This window comes from Canis lupus, chromosome 8 (assembly GCF_003254725.2).
Source record: "Canis lupus dingo isolate Sandy chromosome 8, ASM325472v2, whole genome shotgun sequence".
NCBI classification, from domain to species: Eukaryota; Metazoa; Chordata; class Mammalia; order Carnivora; family Canidae; genus Canis; species Canis lupus.
In genome coordinates this window covers 63822264-63849181 of record NC_064250.1, presented here as the reverse complement: position 1 = coordinate 63849181, position 26918 = coordinate 63822264, and the positions used below count along the sequence as shown (strand labels likewise).

Here is a 26918-nt window from a genome sequence, read left to right as displayed (position 1 = left end):
AAAGCCGATTTGCGCGCTGTGAAGGCTGGATGGGGTCCGGATGCCACGCACGGGCTGTGGCCCCGTCTGCTCATTGTTGCTCATTCCTCTGAGCTAATTCACCCTTTTGGGGGGGGGCTCCCTACCTTTGAAAAGGACACATCAGCTTTTTGCCCATGTCACAAAAAGTCCTTCTTAAGGGCGCCCGATGATGAGCGGTGACTGGGTGAGAGGCTGAAAAAATTAAGAAAGTTCCCGAAATCGCAAGAAGTTAGGACCGCATATGCTTTTTTTTTTTTTTTACAGCCAGCGGGGTGCGTGCCTGTGTGCATGTGCGTGTGCGTGGAAAGATTATGGGTGACAGTTTTCTCCACGATGACACTTTCTTGGGGCCGGCCAGTGGAGATACCCAGACGCACACTCCAAATCTCCGAATTTGGGCTCTCCGTTTTAAATCAGAGAAGCAATTTAATCTGTGCCCTATGAATCAATTTAGCGATGATTACGGAGCAAAAGCGCCTTGACACATACCGGTCCGCACATCTACCTTATGCGTACGGAATCCGCTGATCTGTTCTTTAATATATTAAAAATGAGGGCTATTACTGGGGCGACTGACTCCTCAACAAACACATTTTCATAGACTTCTGGCATGGTGATTGCTTTGTGTGAAATCGTGTTTGGGTGATAATAAGTAAAATCAGCGGCGTGTGTATTGCATGTCCGACCTAAGCGCTTGCTGGCTGCCTCCGGACGCTCCGGGTCCTCCCATGCTGAGCGGTGCGTGCGGGGCCGACAAACAATCGCTTAGGAACAGGAGGCAGGCAATTTGCGTGCTTTGCATTTGTTATTCCAATTGCGCCTGGCGAAGCGAGGCGGATGATTGTTTAGCGCCCGACGGACACTTGTGGGTTTTGGCCCCGTGGAGGACGCTCAGCACGGGCTGCGCATCACCTCCCCCGCTCCTGCCTCCCCGCGGACACTGCAGCCCGCTGATTGAGGGGCAGCCAGGATGGGGAGCCCCCGCCTTGCAGGGGGTGAGCTCCCTGAGAGGGAGAGAGAATAACCGGCTGAGTAACTGGAGTAGAGCGGGGTCTGGGTCCCTGTGACCTCTTCCCAGAAAGTCCCTTCTGCAAGAGGACACAGCTCCCAGACTCCCTTTGCCTAATCTTGGAACCAGCTGATAGAGACCCTGAGGTGGGTGGGGGTGGGGATAGCACGCTCCTTTGCCCCAATGCAAAAAACTAGAAAAATGCTCCAAAGTCTACCCCCCAGTCTCCTTGGCGAACAGGCGACAATTAGCTAGCCTTATTAATTCTTATGGTTGTAAGGGACCCAATGATGGTTGGCGTTGTTTCCATCAACTTAAAACCAAAAACAAACAAACAAACAAAAAAACAACCAACCCGAGACCTACAGAGGAGGGATCATTTCCAAGGTGGCTGTGTTGCGTGGATAACTGACGCTCAGACTCTCCGTACAGTGCTCTTCCTTCCAGGAATCCGAGGGTAGTGAGAGAGCACTGCAGAAAGGCAAGGGGCGAAGTCTAGAGGTTTGCTAAATCTCATGATTAAAAAAAAAAAAAAACAATGTACCAAGTGGAAGCATGACACATGGTGGGGGGGGGCAGGGAGGCTGCCTTATTTAAAAACTAGAAAGCGCTCTTTTAGAAATCTAGCTGGTGTCTCCGCGCGCCTTGCTGATCTGAGCACCTTTGCAGAAAAGGATGAGGAATCTGCCTCGGTTTCCCGCAGTGCTTCTGTGACTCCGACTCCGCTTGGCTCAGCAAAGGTCTTAAAAGATCCACTCACATAAGTGCTGCCCCAGCACCCAACCCTGAACACACACGCGGCCAGAGTCACTGCAGGAGCTGCAGCCTTTAGTTGTCTTCCATCGACTGCCCTGCAGAATCAAACCCAGGAAAGGTTGGCGGGGGGATGTGTGCCCGGAAACTGGTGATTTTTTAAGTCTCCCAGAGTGGGGGGAAAAATGCCTCTATCCCTGGTTCTTTCCCTAGACCTGACCTCTCAGAAGGGGAGGGTCACACTCTTATCCCCTGGGAGCGGTTTCTAATTGTTAAAAAAAAAAAAAATCGATTGCCTCCCCAAACTGAGAGCCATCTCGGTCTTGCCCTCATCTGCCACTACAACTAATTCTGAGTCTGCTCAGCATTCGGAGAAGCAAGGCTCCTGGGCCACAAGCGGGTGGGCCCGAGGGTGCAGAGGTCGGCGAGGGGAGGGAGGCCTAGGAGAAGAGCCGCCGCCTAGCTTCTCCCGGCCACACTGGCAGGCGCGCCCACCGCGGGGACCATGCCCGGGCCTGACCTGAGCTTCGCGCCACCGCTCCTCTGACCGGGGAACAGCGACTGACAAGTGCCCTGTCCCCTTTGCCTTACCGCTGGGCGGAGGCAGCCCCCAGACTTTGCCTTTCTGGAGCAACAGCAGACAACCCTGCGGGGATCCCTGTTAATTAGCCTGCGAGCCACAGGGAGAAATGGGGGTGAGTTAAAGGTGGCCCTTCTACGGCGAACCCCAACCCGGCCCTCGGCCTGTGTCGCTGGGGCTCAGCCCTACCCCTATCCCTACCCCTGCCCCTGCAGTGGCTGGAGGTGCCAGCGCAAAGAGCCGACAAAGGCCATCTCTGCAAGACTAGGGCTTGCCCCGGGCCCGCCAGGACCTCGGGGGCTCCTTTCGTTCCGCGCGCACCCATCGCCTACCTTCTCGAAGGGCGTCCGCCGCCTGCGCTTGGCCGTGGGCTGGAGGCATCTCCAGCAGCTCGGCCGGCTGGGGCTCCGGTGAATCACGGCGGCCGCCTGCAGCGAGCGGGGCCCGGCTTCGGCCAGGCCGCCGGGGCTCGGGGAGCGCAGCCTGGGGCCTGTCGGGTGAAGGGCAGCTAGGGGGCCTGTCCCAGCCAGGGAGCTGGCAAGACGGATGGGGGGAAATGCAGCTGGACTGTTGGGGGAAGGAGTGGGGAATCCCCAGAGCCCCATTTTTGGATTTTTGGATTGCAACAAAACAAAACAAAACAAAACCAACAACCCATCTGGAGGAGAAGACACCCCATTTCCAAGAATAATTTTTATAAAGGAAGAGAAAAAGCGTAAAACCTACCGACAGCCACGCAGGGAGCAGCTAGACACGTCCCTTCCCTTCGGAGTGCTACTCTTGGTGGCGAATTTTAATGAGCGGCTGAATTTGGTCTCCGCTGTGTAAAGGGCCTACGGATTCCTATGGTAGTTTTCAGACCCAAAGTGACTGCGGGGGAAAAAAAATATAAACACATATTTTTAAGAACCAACAACGCACCTCTCGCATCGATTTTTGTCTTCACAAATTTTGGCCTTTGCAAAAACAAAAAAAGGGTTGGGGGCTGGGGTTTACCGGTTCCACCCGGGAGAGAACCTCGAAATTCAAAAAAAAAAAAAAAAAAAAGAGGTGAAACCTGGCGGTGAGTGTTTTTTGGGGGGGGGGGGGGAAGTCCGGAGGAAGAGCGGAGTTTTGCATTTTGCTGGAGACAGGACGCAGCCCCTCGTTATTTTCCAAAACAAAACAAATTCCGAAGTGGGACAAAAAGGAGCCCCAAAGTAAAACTGGCCACAGTGAATTTGGGAGTTTCTCGCAGAGGAAATCGCACCCAATAATAGGACCCAATCTGAGAAGAAAAAAAAAAAAAAAAAAAAAAAGGGTGGGGGCGGAGAGGTCGGGCGGAGGGAGCTGTTAACTGCGCCGCACAATGGAATTAATGAGATTAACCGGAGCAATTAGGGCGCCCGCCCAGCTCGGCCGGGCCCCGCGGCGGGGCCCGCTGAATGGGAAAGATTAGGTTAATTTCATTAATTTGCAATCCACAATCCCTCTTCTGGCCCCCCGCAGCCCCCTCCCCTTGGCACCTCTCCCCCTCCCCCCTCGCCCTCAAGCCCCCCCACCCACCCACCCAAAGGAACAGAAAGGGCCAAATCTGGTTCTGTTTGTCATCTGCATATTACCAGGAACTAAATCCAGGATGACGTCGACTCAGTATAAAACCAACAAGAGGTTCAGGCGGCCTGAACTCCGTCCTCCCCGCGGGTTGAGCTCGGCGAGCGCTGCAGCGCGGGGAGGGCGGGAGGAGGGCGAGCGGACGAGGGGGCGGGGAGGGGCGCGGGGCTGCGCGCTCGGCCGCGCTCTCTTTCGCTTTGGTCCGCGGCTGCAGGCGAGAGGACCCCCCCCCCCGCCCGCGCCGCTTTGAGGCTTTTTCCCCGGCGCCTCCCCGCCGCCCCCGGTCCCGGCGCGGGGCTCGGGGATGCCCGCCAGCATGTTCAGCATCGACAACATCCTGGCCGCCCGGCCGCGCTGCAAAGACTCGGTGCTGCCGGTGGCGCCCAGCGCCGCGGCTCCGGTCGTCTTCCCGGCCCTGCACGGGGACTCGCTCTACGGCGCGGGCGGCGGCGCCTCCTCGGACTATGGCGCCTTCTACCCGCGGCCCGTGGCCCCCGGCGGCGCAGGCCTCCCGGCCGCGGTCGGCGGCTCCCGCCTCGGCTACAACAACTACTTCTACGGGCAGCTGCACGTGCAGGCGGCCCCCGTGGGCCCGGCCTGCTGCGGGGCTGTGCCGCCGCTCGGCGCCCAGCAGTGCTCCTGCGTCTCGACGCCCCCAGGTAGGGTCGCGCCCGGCGCCCGGTGCCCGCTGCCCGCTGCCCGGTGCCCGGGCCGTGGGCGGGCGGCGGCGCTGGCGGTCCCCGGTTGCACAGACTTTCCTCCTTGCGCTTGCGAGCTCGCTCCCCCTGCATCACACACACCCCTCCTTTTTTACTTTATTTTATTTCTGTGTGTGTGTGTGTGTGTGGCCGATCGGGCACGGGAGGTTGTACACTTGCTGCAAACTTTAGGCGACAGTGAGAGGAGACCAACTGGCTCAGGGGCTGCGCGGGGAGACCGGGCTTTTGGGGATTCCCGAAGTGGCCCTGGGAGTGTGCGCGCGGACGCACTGCCCTCGCCTCGGCTTGCCGCGCACCGCCCGGATTCCCCGCACCCTGCTGCAGAGGATCTGCCCGTGGGCGCGGAGCCGGCTGACCTGGAGCGCTCCTCTGTCGCAGGCTACGAGGGCCCGGGCTCGGTGCTGGTGTCCCCGGTCCCGCACCAGATGCTGCCCTACATGAACGTGGGCACGCTGTCGCGCACCGAGCTGCAACTCCTCAACCAGCTGCACTGCCGGCGGAAGCGGCGGCACCGCACCATCTTCACCGACGAGCAGCTCGAAGCGCTGGAGAACCTCTTCCAGGAGACCAAGTACCCGGACGTGGGGACCCGCGAGCAGCTGGCGCGGAAGGTGCACCTCCGCGAGGAGAAAGTGGAGGTGGGCGCGCCCGCCGGCCCCCCGCGGCGACCTCGGGGCCCTGCAGCCCGGCCCGGCCCAGGCCTCCCCGAGCCTCCCCGACGCCCCGGGCGGCCCGCAGGCTGCAGGAGCGCGCTGTAGGCCCGGGGAGTTGCATGCATGCAAATGCAGAAGCGGGAGCAGGTCTCCCGGTCCTTCGGTGGGCGTGCGCGCGGGGTCCCCGGGTGCCCACCCCGGCCTGGGGGTGTCCGCCCCCCCCCCCCCCGGGAGCGCGCCTATGGTCTTACAGCTTGTTTTGTCCTCCGTTGCGCAACAGGTCTGGTTTAAAAACCGCCGTGCCAAGTGGCGGCGGCAGAAGCGGTCCTCGTCGGAGGAGTCGGAGAACGCAGAGAAGTGGAACAAGACCTCGTCCAAGGCGTCCCCCGAGAAGAGGGAAGAGGAAGGTAAAAGCGATTTGGACTCGGACAGCTGACGGCCGCGGGCCGGCCGTGGCTCTTGCCTAACTCGAAGGACTTGCACAGACAGAGGATGCTACTTTCTTGCACACGCGCTGCCTTGCGGGAGGGGGTCGAGAAAGAGGAACGAGGAGCTGTAAATAGTGTACAGAGCCGGGAGGGCCGGCGCCTGGGGTCGGTCGCGCCCGGGGCCCCGAGGCCAGGAGGTCTGAGCCCGCAGGCGCCCGGCTCCCCACCGTAGTATTTATAGTTAAGTTAACGGTGACAATACAATAAAGTGATGGCGATGTAGACGGGCCACATTCTGTATTTCGTACCCATCCCACCTCCTGAGCCCCCCCCCCCCAAAAAAACCAGAAATCTACCACTTTACTTAGTTCTGTAGTTTCGAAAGAAAAATCGGACAGCTCTGATCTGTCCTGGGGAGAAAAGAAAAAAAAGGAAAAGAAACTCTGGGTGTGAATCAGTCACAGAATGAGTGTCCTGCTTTAAAATCCACTCAGGTCTCCGGGTCTCCGGGAAGAGGTGGAGAGGGGTTTGCCGGGTTGTTGGGGGGTGAGTGGCATTGCCTTCCTGCTCCCCCCGACCAGTGGGGAGAACCAGGGCGCTTCTCCCTTGCGGCCCGTGGGAAGCCCTAGAGGGAAAGTAGGATCTACCCCGGAGCTGGGCGATCCTGGGAGCCTCTTGCCAGAGCCAGCTCAGCCGTCCCCGTTCCCACGAAATCTTCAGACCTAAGGCTGCGAGTCCTAGGATGGAATTAGGTGGTAGGCATGCCTCTCTCCCGACACTTTTCTGAATCTTTCTCGGCCACTCTGCTGCTCCTCTTCTTGCCGGGCAGCAAGACCCAGATGGCCCCACAATCTGCTGGGCAGGACTTCGGCCCAGCGTCGGCTCTAAGCTGTGGGCCCCGAGACCCACTGGGGACCTCGGCCGGCGCCGCTGGGCTGTGGTGCTTTAACCCAGGCATTTGGGGTGGCCAGGTCTGCACCCTGAGTTCTGTCGGCCAACCAGGTACAAGAGCGCAGGGTGGCTGCAGTGGCACTTCTAGACAGGAGCGCTGATGCCTTTGGCTTCCCCTCCTCCCCCGCCAATCTCCCCCTCTGCACTAGATGGGGCCCGAGAAGGAGCATCCCCGGAGCACAGCTGGTGGGCTGGTCAGCAGCTTGTGAAGGACTGGAGAGGCAGAGAAGCTTCTCGGTGCTGGTGCCGCCTGAGCGCTTGGGACAGGGATGAAGACAAGAACATGCATTTTGTATGGTTCCCCAGGCCACCGGGCAGCGGTTGGGGTGGGTGGAGACCAAGGGCCAGCAGGAATGGTTTTTAATGCTTCAACTTTATTGATTTTACAATAAATCCATTTTATAGATAAGGAAGCTAAGGCTCTGAGAGCTTCCCGGGGTGGTGGACTTGTGTGCTAGCCAGGGAAGTAATGCCCTTGTTCTACTTTCTTCGGCTGCCTGGGGTATTTGTGGTACCGTCCTTCCAGGGGAAGATTGTGCATCCTGGTTGCGGAACCAGCACATGCAGAAGGGCTTTTTACAAGAGGCGGCATTTTTCCCACAGCATTTTCATGTTTAAAAGGTAAAAGTGACTCCTGGAGCATGTGAAGGGACACTTACGAACTATGGAGTAACTCTCAGACCGCCTTTTTAATAAGGAGCATCCCTAGGTGGAAGCAGGAGACAGCTGTTTGGAGGCCAGGTGTGCCTTGGGGGTGTCAGGGTCGCCTTGGTTCATGTGTGACCTTGAGCAAATTACCGAACACCTTTGGCTTTGCACCTTCTGTGACTATAAAATGGGCACAACCAGAATATCTGCTTCCCTGGGGTTGGTGTGGACACAAACTCAATTAGAACAGCTGGCATAGGAGAATCCTTCAGCATGGCTTCTAATTTAAAAAAAAAAAATACTACTATGATTTATATTGTCAGACCCAGCGCTTCAAGATTTATGTACATTATTTCAGTTTACTTTTCAAGAAACTGAGATGCGGAGTTCTCACCATTTTCCAATTGAGAAAATTAAGGTTCAGAAAAGTTAAATGCTTTAACAACATTCAGCATTAGCAAATAATCATCTTTGGGCATCTTTGCCCAAGTAAGTTTTCTACCGTAATTGGAAATGTTTCCACTAATACCAGTTCCGGTGAGAAATACTTAAGAGGCCATTGCATTCATTTCAAATGAACCTTAGACTTCAGACTTCCATGGTTGAGAAAGCCTTGCCTTTCCCTACGCCCCTCCTCCATTGCTGTTCCTAAGTACTGTCACCTGTCCCATTGGAGACTGGTGAGCCTACAGGGGGAGCCAGGAAGAGCTCTGACTTCTACCCCTACAGTCTAGAACACTCTAACAATGTAGGACCTAAGTGGGCAGTGTCATTCCAGCCTGAGACATCTGACATTCCAGAACTCTAACTCCTGTGTCTCTGTCTGTGACTTACCCTTGGACTCCCTATAAACAGGAATCATTTAAAAAATGACCTGCATTTGTCTAATCTGGAGAGGTGGCCTTATCAGGTGCCAGGGAGAGAGAGATTGAAGGAGGAAGAGGTCCTCAGACATTCCTCCCCCAGGAGCACTCGGTGAAAAGCCAGGACAAATGGAGTGTGCAAGGGGGGTGGGGGCAGAGCCAGGGAGCTGCTCTAGCTTGGTGACAAGACAAAGGTCCTTTCCTGTCTGTGTCTCCATGCCGGAGGATCCTGCACCATGCTTCAGCCTAGGCCCAGCTCACTGGAAACGAACATAATAAACTAATCTGGAGTGAAGAGGGAAATGTCAGGAAGGTCTCATACACCTCACTCACTTCCGGATTCCCCAATCAGCTATGCGGCTCATTTTGTCTGGAGCCAGGGAGGGCTAATGTCATGGACCAGAGGACACCTGGGCTTCAAGAGCTGTCTTTGGGCCTTGTAATTGTCTTTGGTGAGAATTGGGATCACAGTGTTGGAACGTGGCATATATATGTGCTGGAGGGGGCACTGCCTGAATGGCCTGTAGCCTGTACAACCTTCCCTCCAAATGAGAGTGTTGTCCCCATTTGACAGTTGAGCAGACTGAGGCACAAAGTTAACACAAGGGCCCAAATGAGAACTGTCATCTTTAAAAGATAAGCCTTTTTTTTTTTTAAAGACTTTATTTATTCATGAGAGACACAGAGAAAGAGAGACATGGGCAGAGGGAAAAGCAGGCTCCCTGTGGGGAGCCTGATGCAGGATTCGGTCCCAAGACCCCGGGATCACACCCTGAGCCAAAGGCAGATGCTCAACCACTGAGCCACCCAGGTGCCCCAGGACAAGGCCCTTAGTTTCCATAAATTGGTCTGCCTCGCTGAACTAAGCATTCTTTTTGGTGGTGGTGAAGGCTGTGCATAAAAGTTCCCCTACAGCAAATGATGCGGGAACGAATGCACTTGCCCCTGGGGGACGTGGGGATTAATCTGCCCTAAAGTGCCAGAAAGATTCTGGCAAAGAATGACAATGATAGCCTCTCCCAGGAGTCTAGCACTTTCCACCCCAGAGCCCTTCCTACATACATCTCTGGCCCTCTGCAGGTGAGAATCAGCAGCCCATTTTGCAGATGAGAAGTAGAGGTTCAGACAAACTAAATGCCTTGCTGGGGACACACAGTAAATGGCAGATCCCCCAAACCCCAAGCCTGAGCAGACTGTCCCGCACACCCCTTGGGGTGGCAGCAAGGTATGAGGTAATGGCTTCCAGCTGCCCCAGGGCGAAGGAGGGCCCTGGCTTCGGGCAGCTGACAAGCACCAAGAAGGTGGGGGTGGGGGCGGCGTGGCAGGGGAAGAAACCAGATTCTCGGGTTCTGGGTATACCGCGTGGAGGGTATGTTCTCACCATTGTTGCAGTGGGTTGGGGGGGTGGGTGGAAGGGCCTGAAAACAAGTGCTTGATCAACCGTACCCCTGGGGTGGATGTGTCAGTGACGGTTCTTGAATCCAGTTGCCTCTTACTGACTTCTGAACTTTGAGCTCATGTCTTAGGAGCCTGGTGTGAAGGATGCCCTTTCAATGGGTACCTGTGAGATGGAAGCTGGTGGATTCCTCTTGTTTCTTTGTGTGGGGGAGGGGAGGAACTGGAGGCTGAGAGGTAGGGGTCACAGGGCGCTCTTTCTGAATTGTGCTCAAGTGGAATTGTTCCCGCACCAGGGCTCCTCCCCCACCGTGAGGATCTCCTCCAGTCAGGTCCCCCCCAATTCACTGTCCCTTGTTCCTGGCACGTTGCAAACGCAAACCTCCACCTTAAGGAAGGCGGAATCCCAGCCTGGGGGCCTGCAGGGGTGTGGGGTAGGGGTGGAGAGTGACAGTGGTGTGGCAAGTGGACTGGCTGGGTGGCTGGTACAGGTGTGCATCTGGATGGGGCCACGTGCTCAGTCCCCTGAGTGACCCTGGAGAGGTTCCTTCCTCACCTGCACGATGGGCTCGGCTGGGGGATTAGAGATAATGTAAGAACCCAGCAGAGTGTCTGACACATTTATTATCGTGCGCTTTGAAAAACACCCTCCAATTGTCTGGATAATGCCCTGCCTGCATAAGTAGGTTGGAGTTAGGAATTAAGGAATGCCCCCTTGTTTTTAATTGTCCCTGGCTTAGGAGTTTATGCGTGACCGCAGGACACAGACTGTAGTGACATTAAATGTGACTGCGGTGGATTTAAGACGAGGTGTGATAGGTTGTATTCTCCCTAAGAGGTTTAGGACAAGGAGATGTAGGGTGAAGGAGAGAATGCCCAGGGGTGTGGGTTCGGATTCCACTTGCGAGTTTTATGAAATGACCTTGAAGTTTTGCAAAAGTTAAAAATGAAAACAAAACTGCTGCAGCCAGCGCACAGCTCCCTGAAAGTTCCAGAAGAGACGAATAGGCAGCTGGAACTTTCCGTTGCGGGGGGCTTCTCACTCTTTGGGGAGACACGGTGTGTCCCGAGGCCTGTCCCTAGACCCATGTTGACAACACAGAAGACCTCTGGCTTGGTTTTAAATCTGGGATGGGGAGAAAAAGCCATTGTCTTTTCAGTCCAAACGACCCACGGAACGAGCAGGATAAATTACGGCGTGTTGCGGTATTTTTAAGTGTGTCTATAATTTTTGGCTTCCAGCAGCCCTCATTTGTTCTCAAGTGTCCAGCCCTGGGAAGCATCAGTGAAGAGAGATCTTAATCCCACTCTCAAACCCTCTCTTCCTTGGGAGTTCGAGACACTTGTACCTTCTGTTTTGCTAATTCCGAGGTCCTCTGGAGTCTGCTGACCAGAGCAAGCGACCCACCTACCCCTACCTACCGGGTCAGTTGCGTGAGCTGCATTTTGCAGATTGTCCTCCCTCCGTCCCTCCCTTAACCTGAGCAGATTTATAGAAGCTATAATTAGTGAGGTAATTTTAGCTGTGATGGACAGAGTTCAAAACTGTCCATATCCTTTCCCCGATCTGCCCGTTGGATAATGCCGAGCCCGGGAAATGCTTCCACCCTGTTGCATTATCGGGGAGGCTCCTGACCCCCGAAAATGCCAGCACAACGGGTTAAAGAGACCAGTTCTCTTTGTCGGACCGAGCGAGGCCGAGCTCCTTCCCTGGCGTGAACATTGCTTTCCTCCGGCTGTTGCCCTGTTCCCAGTGCTCAGGACTCACACATGGTAACTTGTTTAACATTTTTCGTGGGGGAGGATGGGGCGGAGGCAGGAATATCTTAAAAGTAAGCATTTTTCAGAGGAATAAACCACCATGTCCTGCAGCCTGCAGTGAGAAAGATGGGGTGCTACAGGTGCAGTGTCCCAAGTGGCCGTCCGGCACGTGGCCACGGGGCTGCCCTGAGAAGGGACATAGCGACAAGGGCCTCCCTCCAGTGAGGGGGTGAGCGTGTGGCTTGGGAGGGGCTCCCCCAGCCAGGTAGGGGCTCCCTCCCGGCAGGCCAGCCTCGGGGCCGGCGTGGTCTGGATCACACCAGCCAGTGTTTGACCAGCCGGCCTCACCGTGACTGTGTCCCCTTTAATCGTGTCCCAAGCAAATTATTGACATCACCCAGCAAGGCCTGGAGACGCTTCTTTCCAGATGGAGTATGGCTAATCCTCCTTTGAAAATCCTCAAAGTGCTAACTATGGGACCAGAAAAATAAGACTGCCCTTCTCCAAGAAGCAGGGAGGCCCAGAGCGCTTGGAAAGTCCCCCCTCTGCGAGGGAGACTCAGAACTCTGTGAAGTCGGAATCCCAGCTGGTTGTTTCATCTGAAGATGTTCAGACTTGGGGCCAGATGGCTGGGACATTAGGGGATGCGCATGTTCAACATTGTTTTGTATTTGAGGAATAAATATTTAAATCTGAAACCAAGTGAATCACTTTCTACTGAAGTGGGGCAGGGATGGAAAGTTGTGTGTGCTTCTTGATGTAGCCCCCTGCCCTAAACATAACCCCAGGGCGTGTGATTCCTGCCATGCTGGGAACCTTTAAAAAGGGGGTACCCCCTCGGCGGGCTGGTGCAGGACACCAGAACCGTGGTGGTGGTGGTGCTTCCTCTGCTTTAGGGTTACCAGCTCTGTTTCGTGTCTGCTTTTACCCTAAGACCCCCGAGGCGCATGGATGCAAACTGGGGACCCCCGTCCCTTTGTCCTCAGCTTGGTGAAAACTCCCAGGTTCTGTTTCAGCTCGGACCGGTGTCGGAACTGGTCTCTGATACAAATGTCAGCGGCTGAAGTCTTAATCCTTTTCTGGACTGTCATTAAAACTCTCAAAAGATTGTAGGTGTTTATGATTTATTTTTGTCTTAGTAGAAGATGTGCGTGTGTAGGTTTGTTTTTTTAAAGAAGGGAGATTTTTTTTTTTTCTTTTTGCGACTCCCAGGGGGTGTTGTTGTAAAAAAAAAAAAAAAATGTATCATATGTTAGTTTGGGGATTGACAAATTTCATAATCATTTTCCTGGCCATGTCCTTATCTAATCCCTTCTAAGCCTTAGGAGGCAGGGTGGAGGTGGTTACCGTCATCTGGTTACATAATAGTGGCTACTTTGACAGTTTTTGCCCCGTGTCCGGCCTGCACTGTTCTGATCGCTTTGTCATCTGTGCTTAAGCCATCCTATCCAGGTCCCTGTGAAGTTGATGTTGTTGCCACCATTAAGCAGAAGGTGATGTGACCTGTCTATACAAGGTTGGATCTTAGACTCCAAGTGCACTTCTCTTTCTGCCCTGCCAGACTTCCTTCTTAAGGGCTAGCCAGGAGGTCTGGGTTCGAATCTCTGCATGGTCACCAGCAGGCGATGATGTCACCTTCACGCTTCAGCCCTCTCATTTCCAAAATGGGAGGATTATAATTTCCTGCGACACATGAAAATTACCTGAGGTTTTGCAAATGCCAGTGATCAATCACGGGAAATACATCAACACAGTAACAACACTCATAAGTGTATAATCGAACAATATATTTATTCAAGACCTTCATGAAACGGTCATCATAATGATGGCCTCCATTCAGCCCACAAATATTAAAAGGGTGCCCAGTCTCTGCTCAGTACTGTTCCAGGTGTTTGGAGAGAGAGAGAGAGAGAGAGCCTGTGCCCTCCTAGAATTTGCTTTCTATTCGAGGAGACAGTCACTCACCAAATAGGCCGTAATTTCAGACAGGGCTAAGTACCAAGATGAAAACCAAGAGAAAAGGGTGCTGGGGGCTGGAGCAGGGTTTGGGCTGTTTTATAGCGTGGTCTGAGGTCTGTGCGGTGAGGGGGTTAAATGCCATCTCGAGTAACCCTCCAGAGCAGGGTGGGCAGCCGATGCCCATGGGCCAATCTGGCCCACTGCCTGTTTTTTTCCCATAAAGTTTTATTGGAACACAGCCATGCCTGGTTCATTTATGTCTTGTCTGTGGTCACTTTCCCCTGTGAAGGAAGAGTTGAGTAGTTGCAGTAGAGGCTGTAGGGCCCACGGAAACTGAAATAGCTGCTTGCTGCCTGGTCTCTCACAGAGTAACTTTGCTGGCCCCTGGTTTAAAAAATTTAGAGTTCAAGCTAAAAATGGAAACTGTGGCTGATAAGGGGTGCAGCGAGGATTTATACCTATTTACCTAATGCTGTATTTCCTTCTCTGTGCTTTTAGCTCAGCATTAGGCCCCTGTGATGGGGTGAGTTGGGGGGAGGTCAGAGGGTAGGACATAAGGCGGAGCGGTGAAACACAATATGGTGCCTGATGCCGGGGTTGCTGCTTTCTCAGTGATGTGCAGGAAATGATTTTAGACCAGTGGAAAACAGGATGTCAAGAAATCCCAAATTATGTGTCATTGACTAGGAGACCAAGAGGGAAGACAGCCGCAATCCCAGAAGGCTTCCTGGAGGAAGTGGGAGTTGCAGGGAAGGTTTGCATTTGGCCACGCAGAGCCGAAGCACCGAGAGAGGCAGGTATGGTGGCGGCAAGGAGACCACGTAGTCAGATCAGAGAGGAGGCTGGCGCTCCCTCCGTTCCTCCAATACTTGCCGTGCCCCTGCTGAGCGCCAGGCAGGCCCCAGGCCGAGTTGGGTCACAAACACAAACGAAGCAGTGTCCATCCTCAGGCAGGTGCATTCTGGGCTGGCTGCTCCAGTACTAAATATTGGTGCTGGGGTGGAGCGGGGCCCATGAAATGCTGTGGTTGGGCAGAGGTGGGGCCCTAGAAGCTTCTGAGAACAGATCCCTGGAGCCACATACTTTGAGGCACATGGTGATGAGGGAGGGGAGAGAGAGAGAGCACCTTCAGGAAGAGGGAGCCGTTTGAGCCAAGGCATGGAGGTGGGAGGGGAGGGTGCGGAGGCAAACCGGCCATGGGCGGCTTTGGCAGGGCAGAGGCTGGAGGGCACTGAGGGCAGGAGACTGGTGGGTGTCTTGTTGGGCATGTGCAGTGCTCAGGTCACTTTTTTTTTTTTTTAAGATTTTATTTATTCATGAGAGATAGAGAGAAGCAGAGGCACAGGCAGAGGGAGAAGCAGGCTCCATGCAGGGAGCCCAATGCGGGACTCGATCCCGGGACTCCAGGATGACGCTTGGGCCGAAGGCAGGCGCTCAACCACTGAGCCACCCAGGGATCCCCTCAGGTCACTGTTTTAAAGCTGACTTGCAGAATAGGCATCCCTGCCCTCCTAGATGTCGGAAGACAGGGAGATGGCCAGGGTCACGCTGACACGTGAGTGATTCACGTCCACCGCCAGCCACGGGGGCCGTGTCCCGTCAGCATCTGCTCGGCATCCTCTCCATCTCCTATCGGAGCAGAGGAAAACATCTCGCTCAGAGCCTTCTGCAGAGAAGGGTTTTTTTTGTTTTGTTTTGTTTTGTTTTGGAAGGGATTTTAAAATACAGTGATTTGTGGCGGGTAGTTGAGTTCATCAAAGTAATTTTTCCAGATGCTGTAATTTTTGGGCAGCTGACACGTCAAGGCTCCCTCATCTCCACCGCCTCCCCCAGGCTCCGAGTCCCCCCGCCAGCCTCAGGCACCGGTCCTGCCCCACGGGAACCGGCCCAGGCACGCGGACGGCATCTTGCAGATCGTCCTCCACGGCCCTTAACGCTCTGTGTCTGTAGCGACCATGGGATGGGATGTGGGCGGCGTGGGGTCTGTTCTTCCCATTTTACGGAGGAGGAACTGGATCAGAGGCATCAGGCTGCTTTCCTGAGATCGCGCGGCCGCGAAGAAAACGAGTGGAAGAGCAGAAGTCTCCAGCCCTGGAACTTTCCATTTGTATCTGGCTCTGCCTGCTGTTGGGAGTGTAGCTGCCCTTTCTGGATGTGACAGCGTGTTGGTGTCCGTGTGAAGTGAGGCTCAAACCCGTGCCCCTCCTGGGAACCGAATCTTCCAATGCCCTTTCCTCCAGGCAGCCTTCTTGACCACTCCAGCCTTGCGTAGGCCTCAAAGGCTTTGGCCTGATCTCTTGTGCCTTCTAAGGGTTTGTAAAGATCCTTGGATGTGCTTGGACGTCATACAGACCCATACTGTCATGACGGTCCCCTCCCCAAATAAATCAAGCTTTGCGTTTGGCAGTGACCGTGACATTCTAATGCTTTAGAGAGCAGATTGGCCCCAAATACCTGTGGCTACCACCCTCCCCCGCCTCTGTACAGATGTCCATGGCATTGGCATAGACTCTCACCCCTTCCTTATCAGGGGGGATCACCTCCATTCAAAACCTCTGGCAAAAGGCAGACCTGGGAGGAGTTACATTAACTCCCTGGCATAGATTTATTCTCAGGCTGCTTCATCCCGGGAACAGACCCAGGTCAGTTAGCCTGAGCTCCCCAGGCTCAGGGGAAGGGCTTAATCTGGTGGGTGACAGCCACACCCTCTCTGGGCTCTGCATCAGGGTGGGGCTGCCTCTCAGAGCACAAAGCCAGGGGACAGGAAGGATTCTTCTCCACCTGAGCCGCTGCTCTTCCTGAGAGCGTTGTGGACGGCTCAGGCCCAGGGAGTGGGGCTTGGGTGCAGGGTGACAGACGTCTTCATCTGCACTCCTGTGACCTGGGCCCAGGCAGCTCCAGCCCCAGCATCCTCCTTCCTCTCTCTCACAGCTAATTATTACAACGGTAGCCTTGGAAATCTCTGACCCAGCCTGGGGGGTGGTGGGAGGAATGGGGCAGAGAGAGATCAGGATTAGCCATCAGAAGCGAGGCCTCTGCTGCTTCCTGGCTGGGTGAAACTTGGCCGCCAGGCTCAAGCTCTGGGCCTCAGTTTCCCCATCTGTTAGGGATAGTCATTAGTCCTGCCTTGTTCACCTGCCAGGGTTGTTGAGAGGTTCACATGGTTTGATGAGTGTGAACAGTGTGTGATGGGCCCCATGATCACGTGTCGATCGGAGCACCTGGTGGCATGAGGACTTTAGATTGTACCTGGCAGTGTCCCTGTCAGTTCTTTTTTTTTTTTTTTTTTTTTCCCTGTCAGTTCTGACTACTGTTTGGTCTCTCCTGTATGCATGTTGCCTCTTAGAACGATGGAGCAGTCTGGCCTGGTCACTGGTCCAGCCAGAGACATGAGGCCCCCTTGGAACGCGGGCCACAGAGAGGCATCTGTGGGACATTTAGTTTGCACCCTTTGAGGAAAGTGCAGGGCCTCCACAGGCATGGGACCTCTTTCTTCTTTTCCTGTCGTGCATTAAACTGGGGTCCCCAAGGGATAAGTTCTCGTCTTAACCCCAGGAACCTCTGAATGTAATGTTATTTGGAAAAAGGGTCTTTGTAGCTAAAGATCTCACAATGAAATCGTCCAGGATTTGGGGTGGGCTCTGAATCCAATGACTAGTGTTCTTAGAAGAAGGGAGAGGGGACCCACCAGGGTCCGCCAGAGGCTGATCGGAGCGATGCTGTCACATGCCTAAGGAGCACCTGCAGCCACGCAGAGCTAGAAGGAGGCAAGGAAGGGGTCTCCCGGAGCGCCCCTGGAGGTACCGTGGCCCCACCAACACATACATTTTGGAATTCCGGCCTCCAGGACTGTAAGGTGAAAACTATCCATTGTTTCAAGCTACCAAGTTTGCAGTAATTCCTCGTAGCAGCCCGAGGAAGCAGATACACCTGCTTTGTCCTGAAATGCTGCCCCTAAATCTGACTCATCCTACTGTTGTTTGTAATGACACTGCATTCAGGCGACTGTGACTTGCTGTTTCCTACCGCTCGGCCTGTGTTTCCCCACTGGATTTCATCCTAGGATCTGTGAGCAGGCAGCAGGGAAAACAGATGACTCTTTTGAATTTAGGAAATTAACAGTTTTTTTCCTTCTGGAAACATTATAGGATGACATTTACAGGAAAAACTTCCACGGCCCTTTGCAGCTCAAGAGTTGAGTGTGTGGACTCCAAGAGAGGAGAAGAAGAAAGGCAGGGGGGCTGGCCCGGCCACCCAGACGTAGCTCGCCGTTTCCCACCTTGGGGCATCTGTTCATGTGGTTCCCGGGGTCGAGGATACCTCTTCTCCCTGCGGTGCTGGCTCCTAAAATCCCAACAGCCCTCTGGAGCTGCTCAGGGGGCAGGAAGCAGGGAAGTAGTCACTGGCCTCTGATTCAGAGGCTCCCTGTTCTAGGCCTGGGTTTGGGGCCTGGATAGGACTCCCGCCTCGCTCGCCTTCAGTTTCTCATTCTGTAAATCTAGCTCAGCTCACGGGGCATTTACTAAAGCATCTACCCTATATCAGGCAGGGTGTTAGATGTTGGGGATCAAAGAGTGTACAGACTGGTTATGTTGTCCTTGCTTCTGATTTTAGGACCTAGGAGAGATCTGTAGAATGAATGCGTGAGTGAGTAACCCTTCCCGGGCCCTGCTGTGTGTGTTGGGGGTGGGGGTGGCAAGGGGCTGTCTGCACACACCTACCTCTCCCTCCTCTTAACCCCGCAGCAGGCAGGATGGATGACAGAGTCAGCAGGAGACAGACCAGAGAGCTGCAAATGCTGCCAAATTTGGATTTTTGCTGAATGATTGTGCTCGTGCGACGTGACCAGGTGTTTGGGTCTTTTCAGGTCGCCAGGGGGCCTAACGGCATCCTTAGACGATCCTGCCCAGACCCTAGAATGTTCCCAGAGACAAAAATCCTATTGCTGCACACCCCAAAGAACTACTGATGCCTTGACTGTGCTGGGGTTTGTTGTTTCAACATTATTTGTGGTCATCATGCCGCCACGGGTTGGGGGTTATGGAGTGTCTGTTGCCGTTACCTGGACGTTCAGCATCCCACTGGCTTTGCAGTTGGACAGACCCGGTTCTCATTCTGGCACTAACCTATCGGAGCAGGACCCCACCCTTATGACCTCTCTTAATGATCAGATGTAGGCTTTGTGATGTTGGGCACATCTCCTAACCTTTCTGAGCTTCCTTTTCTTCATCGGCAGAAAATGTAATACTCTTACCACCATGTCCACGTGGAGCCAGTTCTCAAGAAACTGGAAATATTGTTATCAGGAACTTTGTTTCATGACATGATTCTCTACTTCTGATTTTGCCTGTCTGCTAAGCTTAGGGGCTGAAGTAGGGGATGGGGAGGCGTGATCAGCTTCCTGCAGTGGCTGTAACAAGGTATCGCACACCTGGTGACTTCAAATAAGAAAGATGCACTCTCTCACAATTCTGGAGGCCCAGGAGCCTGAAGTCGAGGTCCTGGCAGGGAGATGCTCCCTCAGAAGGCTCTAGGGGCAGTTTTGTTGCTCATCTCTGGCAGCTTCCAGGGGCTGCAGGCTCCTGGGCTCGTGGCTGCATCACGCCCATCTGTGTGTTGTTGGTGGCCAGTTCCCCTGTGTCTCTGGGTCAGATCTCCTTTTGCCTTTCTCTGATGGGGACACTTTCATGGCATCTACAACCCACCCTAAATCCAAGATAGTCTCCTCTCGAGGTCCTTAACTAAATGACATCTGCAGAGACCCTTTTCCCATATACCCTTACATTCAGAGGTTCCTGGCGTTAGGGCATGGACACATCTTTTGGGGGCTACGACGGAGTCCACTCCAGAAAGCAGGAAAAGAAGGGATTTCTGCGAACCCATTTCTCGGCAGAGGATGAAACGCTTCTCTTATGTGCTCCTCCTCATTCTAAGAAGGTCTGTAGCAGACCTCTCCCTTGGGTTCTCACCATCTGGTCATGCCGAGGGTGATCTACATGGACTCGTGATGCTCTGAGGCCTGAGGGCCATCCCAGGGCACCCACAGGACAGGCCACAAGTGCCAGGAAGGTGACTGGTGGCAGCAAATGCCAGATGGGACTGAAGACCCCCTGTGTAATTAGCTTGGGCTGCCAAAACAGAAAATTATGGAGTGGGTGGCTTAAAAGACAGACATGTTTATTTATTTCTTTATTTTTTAAAGATTTTTGTTTATTTGAGGGAAAGCAAGAGAGAAGGAGATGAGTAGCGGGGAGGGGCAGAAGGAGAGGGAGAAGCAGGCTCCCCACTGGGCGAGGAGCCCGATGTGGGAGTCTATCCCAGGACCCCGGGATCATGACCTGAGCCGAAGGCAGACACTTAACGAGCTGAGCCACCCAGGTGCCCCAAAGACAGACATTTATCTCCTCAGTGTTCTGGAGCCTGGAAGTATAAGATCAAGGTGTTGGGAGATCTGGTTTTGTGGCCTGTGGACACTGCCTCCTCTCCTTGTCTTCCCGGGCCCTGCTTCTGTGTGTGCACGCTCCTGGGGTCTCTTCCATTGCTTCTAAGGACACCTGTCCTATCAGGTCAGGGCCCCACCCTCCTGACCTCATTTCACCTCAGTCACCTCTTTAAAGGCCCCTATCTGATCCCTGGGTGGCTCAGCGGTTTGGCACCTGCCTTTGGCCCAGGGCATGATCCTCTCTTTCTCTATCTGTGTCTCTCATGAATAAAGAAATAAAATCTTAAAAAAAAAATAAATAAAGGCCTCCATCTCCAAAGATGGGGGTTAGGGCTTCAACAAATGAATTTTGGAGGGAGGCACAATCCAATCTCTCCCACCCCCTTTGCTCAGCTTTGCCAACAGAAGCAACGTTTGATAGATTGGGCTGACCAGATGTTGGATTTCTGAAGTCGCGTGATTGTTTCCAGTTTTATTAATCAACGCTGCCTACCGGAGCTTCCACCACGTATTAAAATCTTCATGGGCCTCTAACTGATGATGCTGCCGGTGAGAGCCACCACGTTTCGAGCACTGAATGCGGTGCAGGGGCGCTTACACACTATGTATCCCGGCCTCACTTCGCCCTCCCACTATAAGCCAGGACAATGATTTGTTGCATTTGATTGATGAGTTGCTGGGGGCTTAGAAAGGGGAGATCCCCCTAGCTGGGTACCATCAGGAAGACACTGTGAAACCCCGTCTGTCTGACCCCAGAGGCTGGGCCGCCCCCTTCCCCACCATTTCTTACCCATCTTGGCTCAGAGGAGGACATTCAACACACAACTACTACTTGGGTACTGCCACTCTTTTTTTTTTTTTTTTAAGATTTTATTTATTTATTCATGAGAGACACACAGAGAGAGGCAGAGACACAGGCAGAGGGAGAAGCAGGCTCCCCGATGCGGGACTCGATCCCAGGACGCCGGGATCACACCCTGAGCCAAAGGCAGATGCTCAACCACTGGGCCACCCAGGTGTCCCACCACCCTTTCTTTTATTCCAAAAAGGCCTGATCCCCACCCCCCCGATCCCGCAACTTCTCCCTCTCTCTTTGGAAGGCTATGGCCCTGGCCAGATAAATTGTTGTCCTCTTTTCAATAATCCCAAAGCCAGCCCCGCAGGGACGTCCGCTGGCACGCGCGGCCTTCCCCCTGCCTGCTATTACATTCAGTGCTTGGGGGAAAAACCTTCCCCACACATAGCAACGGTCTCCAGGCTGAGCCGAGCTGAGGGCTTCCAAGTAGAGGGGTCATTTGGATACTGACCAGCATCTTCATGGGATGGAGGTGACCGCCAGCCAGCCAGCCAGCCAGCCAGCCAGCCACGAAGGGTGGGTGTGTCTCTTTGCAGCCAAGGGAAGGGGGGTGGCCTCGAGGATGCTCATTCTTTCCAGTGCGTGGGGCGTTCTCGTCACTGCCCCTGGAAATCTGGATGCATTTGCCTTTGCAAGAGTGGCTTGTTTGCAGGGCAAAGGTGAAGAGACGCAGTGAGCAGCGCAGCCTCTCGCACACGCTTGTCCCCAGAAGCATCTGTTGCCAGAATGCTAGAATGCTCTCTCGTTTGCTCTTGCTTTTGTTTGGAGCCTCGCTGGAAATGAGCGATTTTCAATCATTTCGACCCCATTCGGTTGAATCCTTGAGGCTGTCTCTACTTTCCCCGTCCTGAGGGGTTGCTCTGCATTTGGTCCAAATTATGGGACCGCCGACAGACGGCAGTAAAAGTGCTTTGGCAGGCAGGGCCGGACGATGGTGGGAAGAGCTCTCCTCTGGGGATGGAGAGTGATGAGCTTGGCTCCGCTCCCCGAGACCCCTCGAGCCTGGTGACACAGTGAGCCGTTTAATCTCTCAGAGATATAGTTGCCTCAAGTATAAAACAGAGCTAATAACTCATGCCCCTTTGTTCTCTCCAGGGCACGTTACGGCAATCTTGGAAGCACAAAAGCAACTTTTTTCCCTCTTTTCCCCGAGAGAGGGAGGGATGAGTGGACTCCTCAGATGAATTGCATGTGAAATAACAGAATATGATGTTGATAACAGTCCATATTTTTGCCTGTGGAATAGTGCACATCTAAGTATTCTTTTTATAGACCCACGATAGAACATCTGGGAGGCCAAACACAGACTACACGGCCCTGGCCTGGGCTCTTGACGCAAGGCTGAGCGAGGCATTTTCGCGTCGAATGCTTGCAATCGTGGATGAGAGCAAGGAATGTTCTGGAAAGGGACAGAGACGTGGGGAGGAGTAGGGGCGTGTCCAGGATCTCACTGGAGCTGGCTGCATCTGTGAGGCAAGGGCCAACTGAGCACAGAGTCCGGGACTGGGGGCCTCCCAGCAGTGCCCAGAGCACCAGGGAATGGGGCCGGGAAGAGGGCCCAAGCCTCAGGTCAGGGGGGTAAGGAGAGGCCGAGGTCCCGGCCCAGGCTTTCAGTCTGGTGCCAAACAGACCGGAACATCTTTGGAAGCTGGGCTCCTCGGGGTGCCCTGGCTGGCGCTGTGAGCAAGGTCAGTGGGCCCGGACCCTGGTTCTATGGGAACAGCGGTGGGGGCAGGGGGCAGACCAACAGGATGGAATATTCTGGGCCTGAGGGGCACCGGGGCACCACGTGGAGGAGAGCTGAACTGACCCCCATGCTCCAGGTCCACAGGACGCCCTACCCTGCAGACCGTGTGAATGCAGAGTCCCTGTGGGAGCAGCACTATTTTTAGCCAACACTGGGACAGAGAGACATAATGCAATGGGCCAGTTCTTGTCCTGGCCTCCCTGGGGCTGCCCCTCTGTACCCCACACAGCCTGTTCTCTGGGCCCCACATCAGGCCTCACTTGGCTTGTCTTTTTTGAATTTTCTTCTTCCCTCTCTCTCCCTTGCTTTTTATTCCCTCTTTTCCTGTCTGGCCCTTTCCTCCTCCAATGCCTTTTCTCTTTGGCTAGAGGCTGGGGGTGCGAAGAGGAACAGGACAGGGACCCCACCAGGGCAGGAGACAGACTCCAGCACCGGGATGGGATCCTCTGGAGACAGTGGGTGATGCCAAGAGAGAGGTGGGTGCAGGGCGCAGCAAGGACGGGGGTGGGCAGGGACGCTTCCCTACGTCCCCTGGGCCTCCCTCAGTCTTCGGGTCTGTGCAGTGGGCCTGCTGATGCCAGTTGCTCCCTGGGGCCCAGGACTACACCAGCTACTGTGTAGACCTCGCGCCCTGAGCCGGGCACCTGAGCAGCACCCCTGCCCAGCCCGCGCTGGCTGCTTACATTGTCCTTGTTGTGCTACCTGGGAAAGGAGAGAGATGGGGTCAGGAAAGATAAGAATTAATAAAGGTTGGGGACACCTGGGGGGCTCAGCAGTTGAGCGTCTGCTTGGGCTCAGGGCGTGATTCCAGGTCTGGGGATCGAGTCCCACATCGGGCTCCCTGCAAGGAGCCTACTTCTCCCTCTGCCTGTGTCTCTGCCTCTCTCTCATGAATAAATAAATAAAAAATCTTTAAAAATAAAAGAATTAATAAAGGTTGAAAGATGCACGCCCTGTGGCCTGTTCCAGGGGTGCCACACAAAGGGTGTCCAGGTGGAGTTGACAGAGGCTGGGGCGGGGTGGGGAGGCTCTGGGGCGACAATAGAGGGACTGAATCTGCGGGGTGGGGGTGGCAGGGCTGGATTAGGGGGGCTTTAGTGGGACAATGCTCATTAATAGGGGCTGATCCCGGCTTTTCTTTCCCTCAGAATGACCCTCCCAGTGTCCTTACTGAGACAAAGATGCCACCACCGGATCAGGATAATGAGGTTGATTGTGCCATAAATTGGCAACAGCTCCATTCACCGCTTAAGACACGCACAGCTCTGTGGGTCACTTAGGAAGGGCTGCTGGGTCTTCAGGACAGGGAATTTTATTATTTTTTTAAAATTTAAATTCGATTAATCAACATACAGTGTATCACCAGTTTCAGAGGTAGAGTTCAGTGATTCATCAGTTGCATATAACACCCAGTGCTCATCACATCACATGCCCTCCTTGATGCTCATCCCCCAGTTACCCCATCCCCCCACCCCCCTCGCCTCCAAGGACAGTGAATTTTAACTTATTCGTTAGTTAATTTTAAAGATTTTACTTATTTATTTGACAGAGAGAGAGAGCACAAGCAGGACGAGCAGCAGAGGGAGAGGGAGAAGCAGGCTCCCTGCTGAGCAGGGCTGGATCCCTGGGAGACCACGATCTGAGCCGAAGGCAGACGATTAACCCATGATCCACCTGGGTGCCCCTTAGGACAGTGAATTTTATTTTATTTATTATTTATTTTATTTTATTTTATTTTATTTTATTTTATTTTATTTATTCTATTCTATTCTATTTATTTATTTTATTATTATTTTTTTTAGGACAGTGAATTTTAAAACAGAAAGTGATGAGGGAATTAAAGTCTAGATCTGTGTCTCTGTGTGTATCTGATCATATCTGTATTATAATAAAATATATATTTAGATCTTTAATCCATCTGGAATTTATTTTAGTATCTACGGTGAGATAAGAATTTAAATGTATATTTTTAAAGTGTTGGCCAGTTGTTTCAATGCTATTTACTATATTTTCTATCACCTCCACTATTATTTTATAATATAGCATCATTTCTATTTGTGGCATCATATCTATTCTCTCTCTCTCCTTCTCTCCTCTCTCATCTATCTACATCTTTATGCCCCCTTCATTGTGTTCCCTTAGTTTATTTATTGCCGTATTGTGTAACTATCCTAGTTGTACCATAACTCTTAATATCTGATGGAATAAGATCTTGTTCTCTTCTGTTTGGTTTCTTTCCCCCCTAATTTTAGTAGCCAAATTTGTTTTACAGTTTCATTTAAAATCTCAGAGAAATAAATATCTGTTGGTATTTTGATTGGAATCACACTTAACCTCACAGATTAATTTACAGAGAATTTTTACAATTACAGAGAATCTTTGCAATTACAGAAAATCTTTACAATAGTGAATATTTCCATCCAGGACTCTGGAGTTTCTCAGTTAGCTCTTACTGTATAACAAAGCATCCTGAAACTCAGTGACCTGAAACCTAAATATTTGTTATTGCTCACATGTCTGTGAGTTGGCTGGAGACTGGCAGATTTGGGCTGGGTTCAGCTAGGTGGCTGTGTTTCCAGCTATAGATACACCTAGTTAGACTTAGCTCCCCACTAAAGCTGGGGCTTAGGGCCATTCCCTTTGTATTCCTTTTGGGCTCCAGGGCGGGGACAGCTTCTCTCATGAGAATGGCAGAGATGCAGAAAGGCAAGCAGAAGGTTCTTAAGTCCTGGCCTCAGAATGGGCACATTGTCACATATGCTTACGTTCTGTTGGCGAATCAAGTCATGTGGTCAAGCCTAGACTCAAGGGATGAAGGAACACTCTGCCCACAGTGAGGCCAAGTTCAGGAAGGGATGCAGAGAGAGAGAGAAAGAAATGGGGCCAGTGATATAATCGACCTCAAGGTATAACTTTATATTTAATTTTTCTTTTTTGTTCCTTAATTCCTTTTATAGCATTTTGCATATATATTTCATAATGCTCATTAGATTTATTCCTAGATATTACAGTTCTTGCTGTTATTATGAGTGGAACCCTTTTTCCATTATACATAAAAATAGTTTTTACTGGCATACAGAGAAATAGCTTATTTTATTTTATTTTTTAAGATTTTATTTATTCATTAAAGACACAGAGAGAGAGAGGCAGAGACACAGGCAGAGAAGCAGGCTCCATTCAGGGAGCCCGATGTGGGACTCGATCCCGGGACCCCAGGATCACGTCTTGGGCCACCCAGGCGTCCCGAGAAATACTTTATTTTATTATATCCAGCCACTTTACCAAATTCTTTCCCATTCAACATGATTTTCAGTTGACTTTGGGTATATACTAGGTGTACAATAATATCATTGGAAATCTATAATGATTTTGCCTATTCTCTTCTAATACTTATCTCTTATTTCTTTTCTTTAACTTATTGCACTCACTAGGTTCTCTAGAACAATAGCGAATATAATTGCATTGATAGCAGGCATCTTCATTTCCTTCTTGTAAAATAATTGCTTTTGGGTTTCACTGACAAATATTATATTTGCTATTGGTTGTTCCATGACAAGTAATGGTAGATGCTTACAGTGAAGATAAGCCTCCTTCTAGAAAAGTAAAGAGATAAGTTTGTGAGTCAAACATGCTTTCATAAATTATTAGCTTGTGTTCTTTTTTAAGATTTTATTAATTTATTCATGAGAGACACAGAGAGAGGCAGAGACATAGGCGGAGGGAGAAGCAGGCTCCTGGTGGGGAGCCCAATGCGTGACTCGATCCCAAAACCCTGGGATCATGACCTGAGCCAAAGGCAGACGCTCAACCACTGAGCCACCCAGGTGCCCCAAATTATTAGTTTGTATTCTTTTGGCTACCAGTAATAGACATCAGCTCAGTCTACCTTCAATTAGGAAAAAACCCCAAAACCTAACAACAGCATTTATATAAGGATGTAGGACAGAAACAGCTAAGCTTGATGAAGGGCTTATGAGGTGACTCAGATTCTCCCTTCATCTCTCATCTCTGTTCCTTTCTGTGCCTCTTCCATATTTTTATATGCCTAGACTGGTATTCTCTGTTCCCCAAGTCATAGGGCAAACACATGATTCCTAGACACTGAAGCAGGATCACACTCCTCCTTTCTCTGTCCTTCATCACTCTATTTCTCCATGACCCATTCCAGATTCTAGCAGAAGGAACTCTGATCAGCCCTACCTGAGTCAGATGCCTTCCAGCTTCCAGAAAACATCGATGGTCAGGGGACAAAGATGCCTCATTGTACATGGCCCAGAGGGTCCCCATCTGGATCTGGGGAGGTGAGGAGTGGTTGTTTGGGGCAAACATTCCACAGACGTTGCTTGTGCAGAGACTGCCCTCAACCCAACAGCAGGAATCCTGGGCTTGCATCCGAAAAGCTTCAAGTCACATCCTGACTCTGCCCCAGACTCTATTCTTGACCTTGGAAATGTAAAGAGCCCCCAGCCCTCCGGCTCCTGATCTTTGCCAGCTTTACTGATGTATAATCAACAAATAAAGTTGTATTATTTAACGTGTA

General features: G+C 52.6%; 1 protein-coding gene and 1 long non-coding RNA gene across 5 annotated transcripts; one reads left to right on the top strand and one right to left on the bottom strand.

The window, feature by feature from the left end:
* Positions 1–244: 244 nt before the first annotated feature.
* Positions 245–5809, bottom strand: LOC112657454 (uncharacterized). Of its 2 annotated transcripts, none has more exons than XR_007412526.1 (4): positions 5580–5809; positions 3090–3233; positions 2696–2853; positions 245–1881 (listed from the first exon to the last, which is right to left on the bottom strand). It is a non-coding gene; the product is annotated as an uncharacterized LOC112657454 (long non-coding RNA). The 2 variants fall into 2 exon arrangements; XR_003135028.3 differs by lacking the exon at positions 5580–5809 and adding an exon at positions 3965–4153.
* On the top strand, positions 4024–26918 carry GSC (goosecoid homeobox). 3 transcript variants are annotated; one of them, XM_025443485.3, is made up of 4 exons: positions 4024–4615; positions 5054–5313; positions 5609–5735; positions 6857–12482. In XM_025443485.3, the coding sequence occupies exons 1-4, from the start codon at positions 4261–4263 to the stop codon at positions 7069–7071; spliced, it is 957 nt and encodes a 318-aa protein (XP_025299270.1). In that variant the 5' UTR covers positions 4024–4260; the 3' UTR covers positions 7072–12482. The 3 variants fall into 3 exon arrangements, with proteins under 3 accessions (XP_025299270.1, XP_025299271.1, XP_025299272.1); XM_025443486.3 differs by lacking the exon at positions 6857–12482 and adding an exon at positions 26547–26918 and having other exon boundaries at positions 4031–4615; XM_025443487.3 differs by lacking the exon at positions 6857–12482 and having other exon boundaries at positions 4048–4615; positions 5609–6038.

Coding starts and splice junctions, on each gene's coding strand:
- GSC (XM_025443485.3), top strand. CDS start 4,261: ATGCCCGCCAGCATGTTCAGCATCGACAACATCCTGGCCGCCCGGCCG. Junction 4,616..5,053: donor CTGCGTCTCGACGCCCCCAG/GTAGGGTCGCGC, acceptor CCTCTGTCGCAG/GCTACGAGGGCCCGGGCTCG. Junction 5,736..6,856: donor CGAGAAGAGGGAAGAGGAAG/GTAAAAGCGATT, acceptor CCTCTGCACTAG/ATGGGGCCCGAGAAGGAGCA.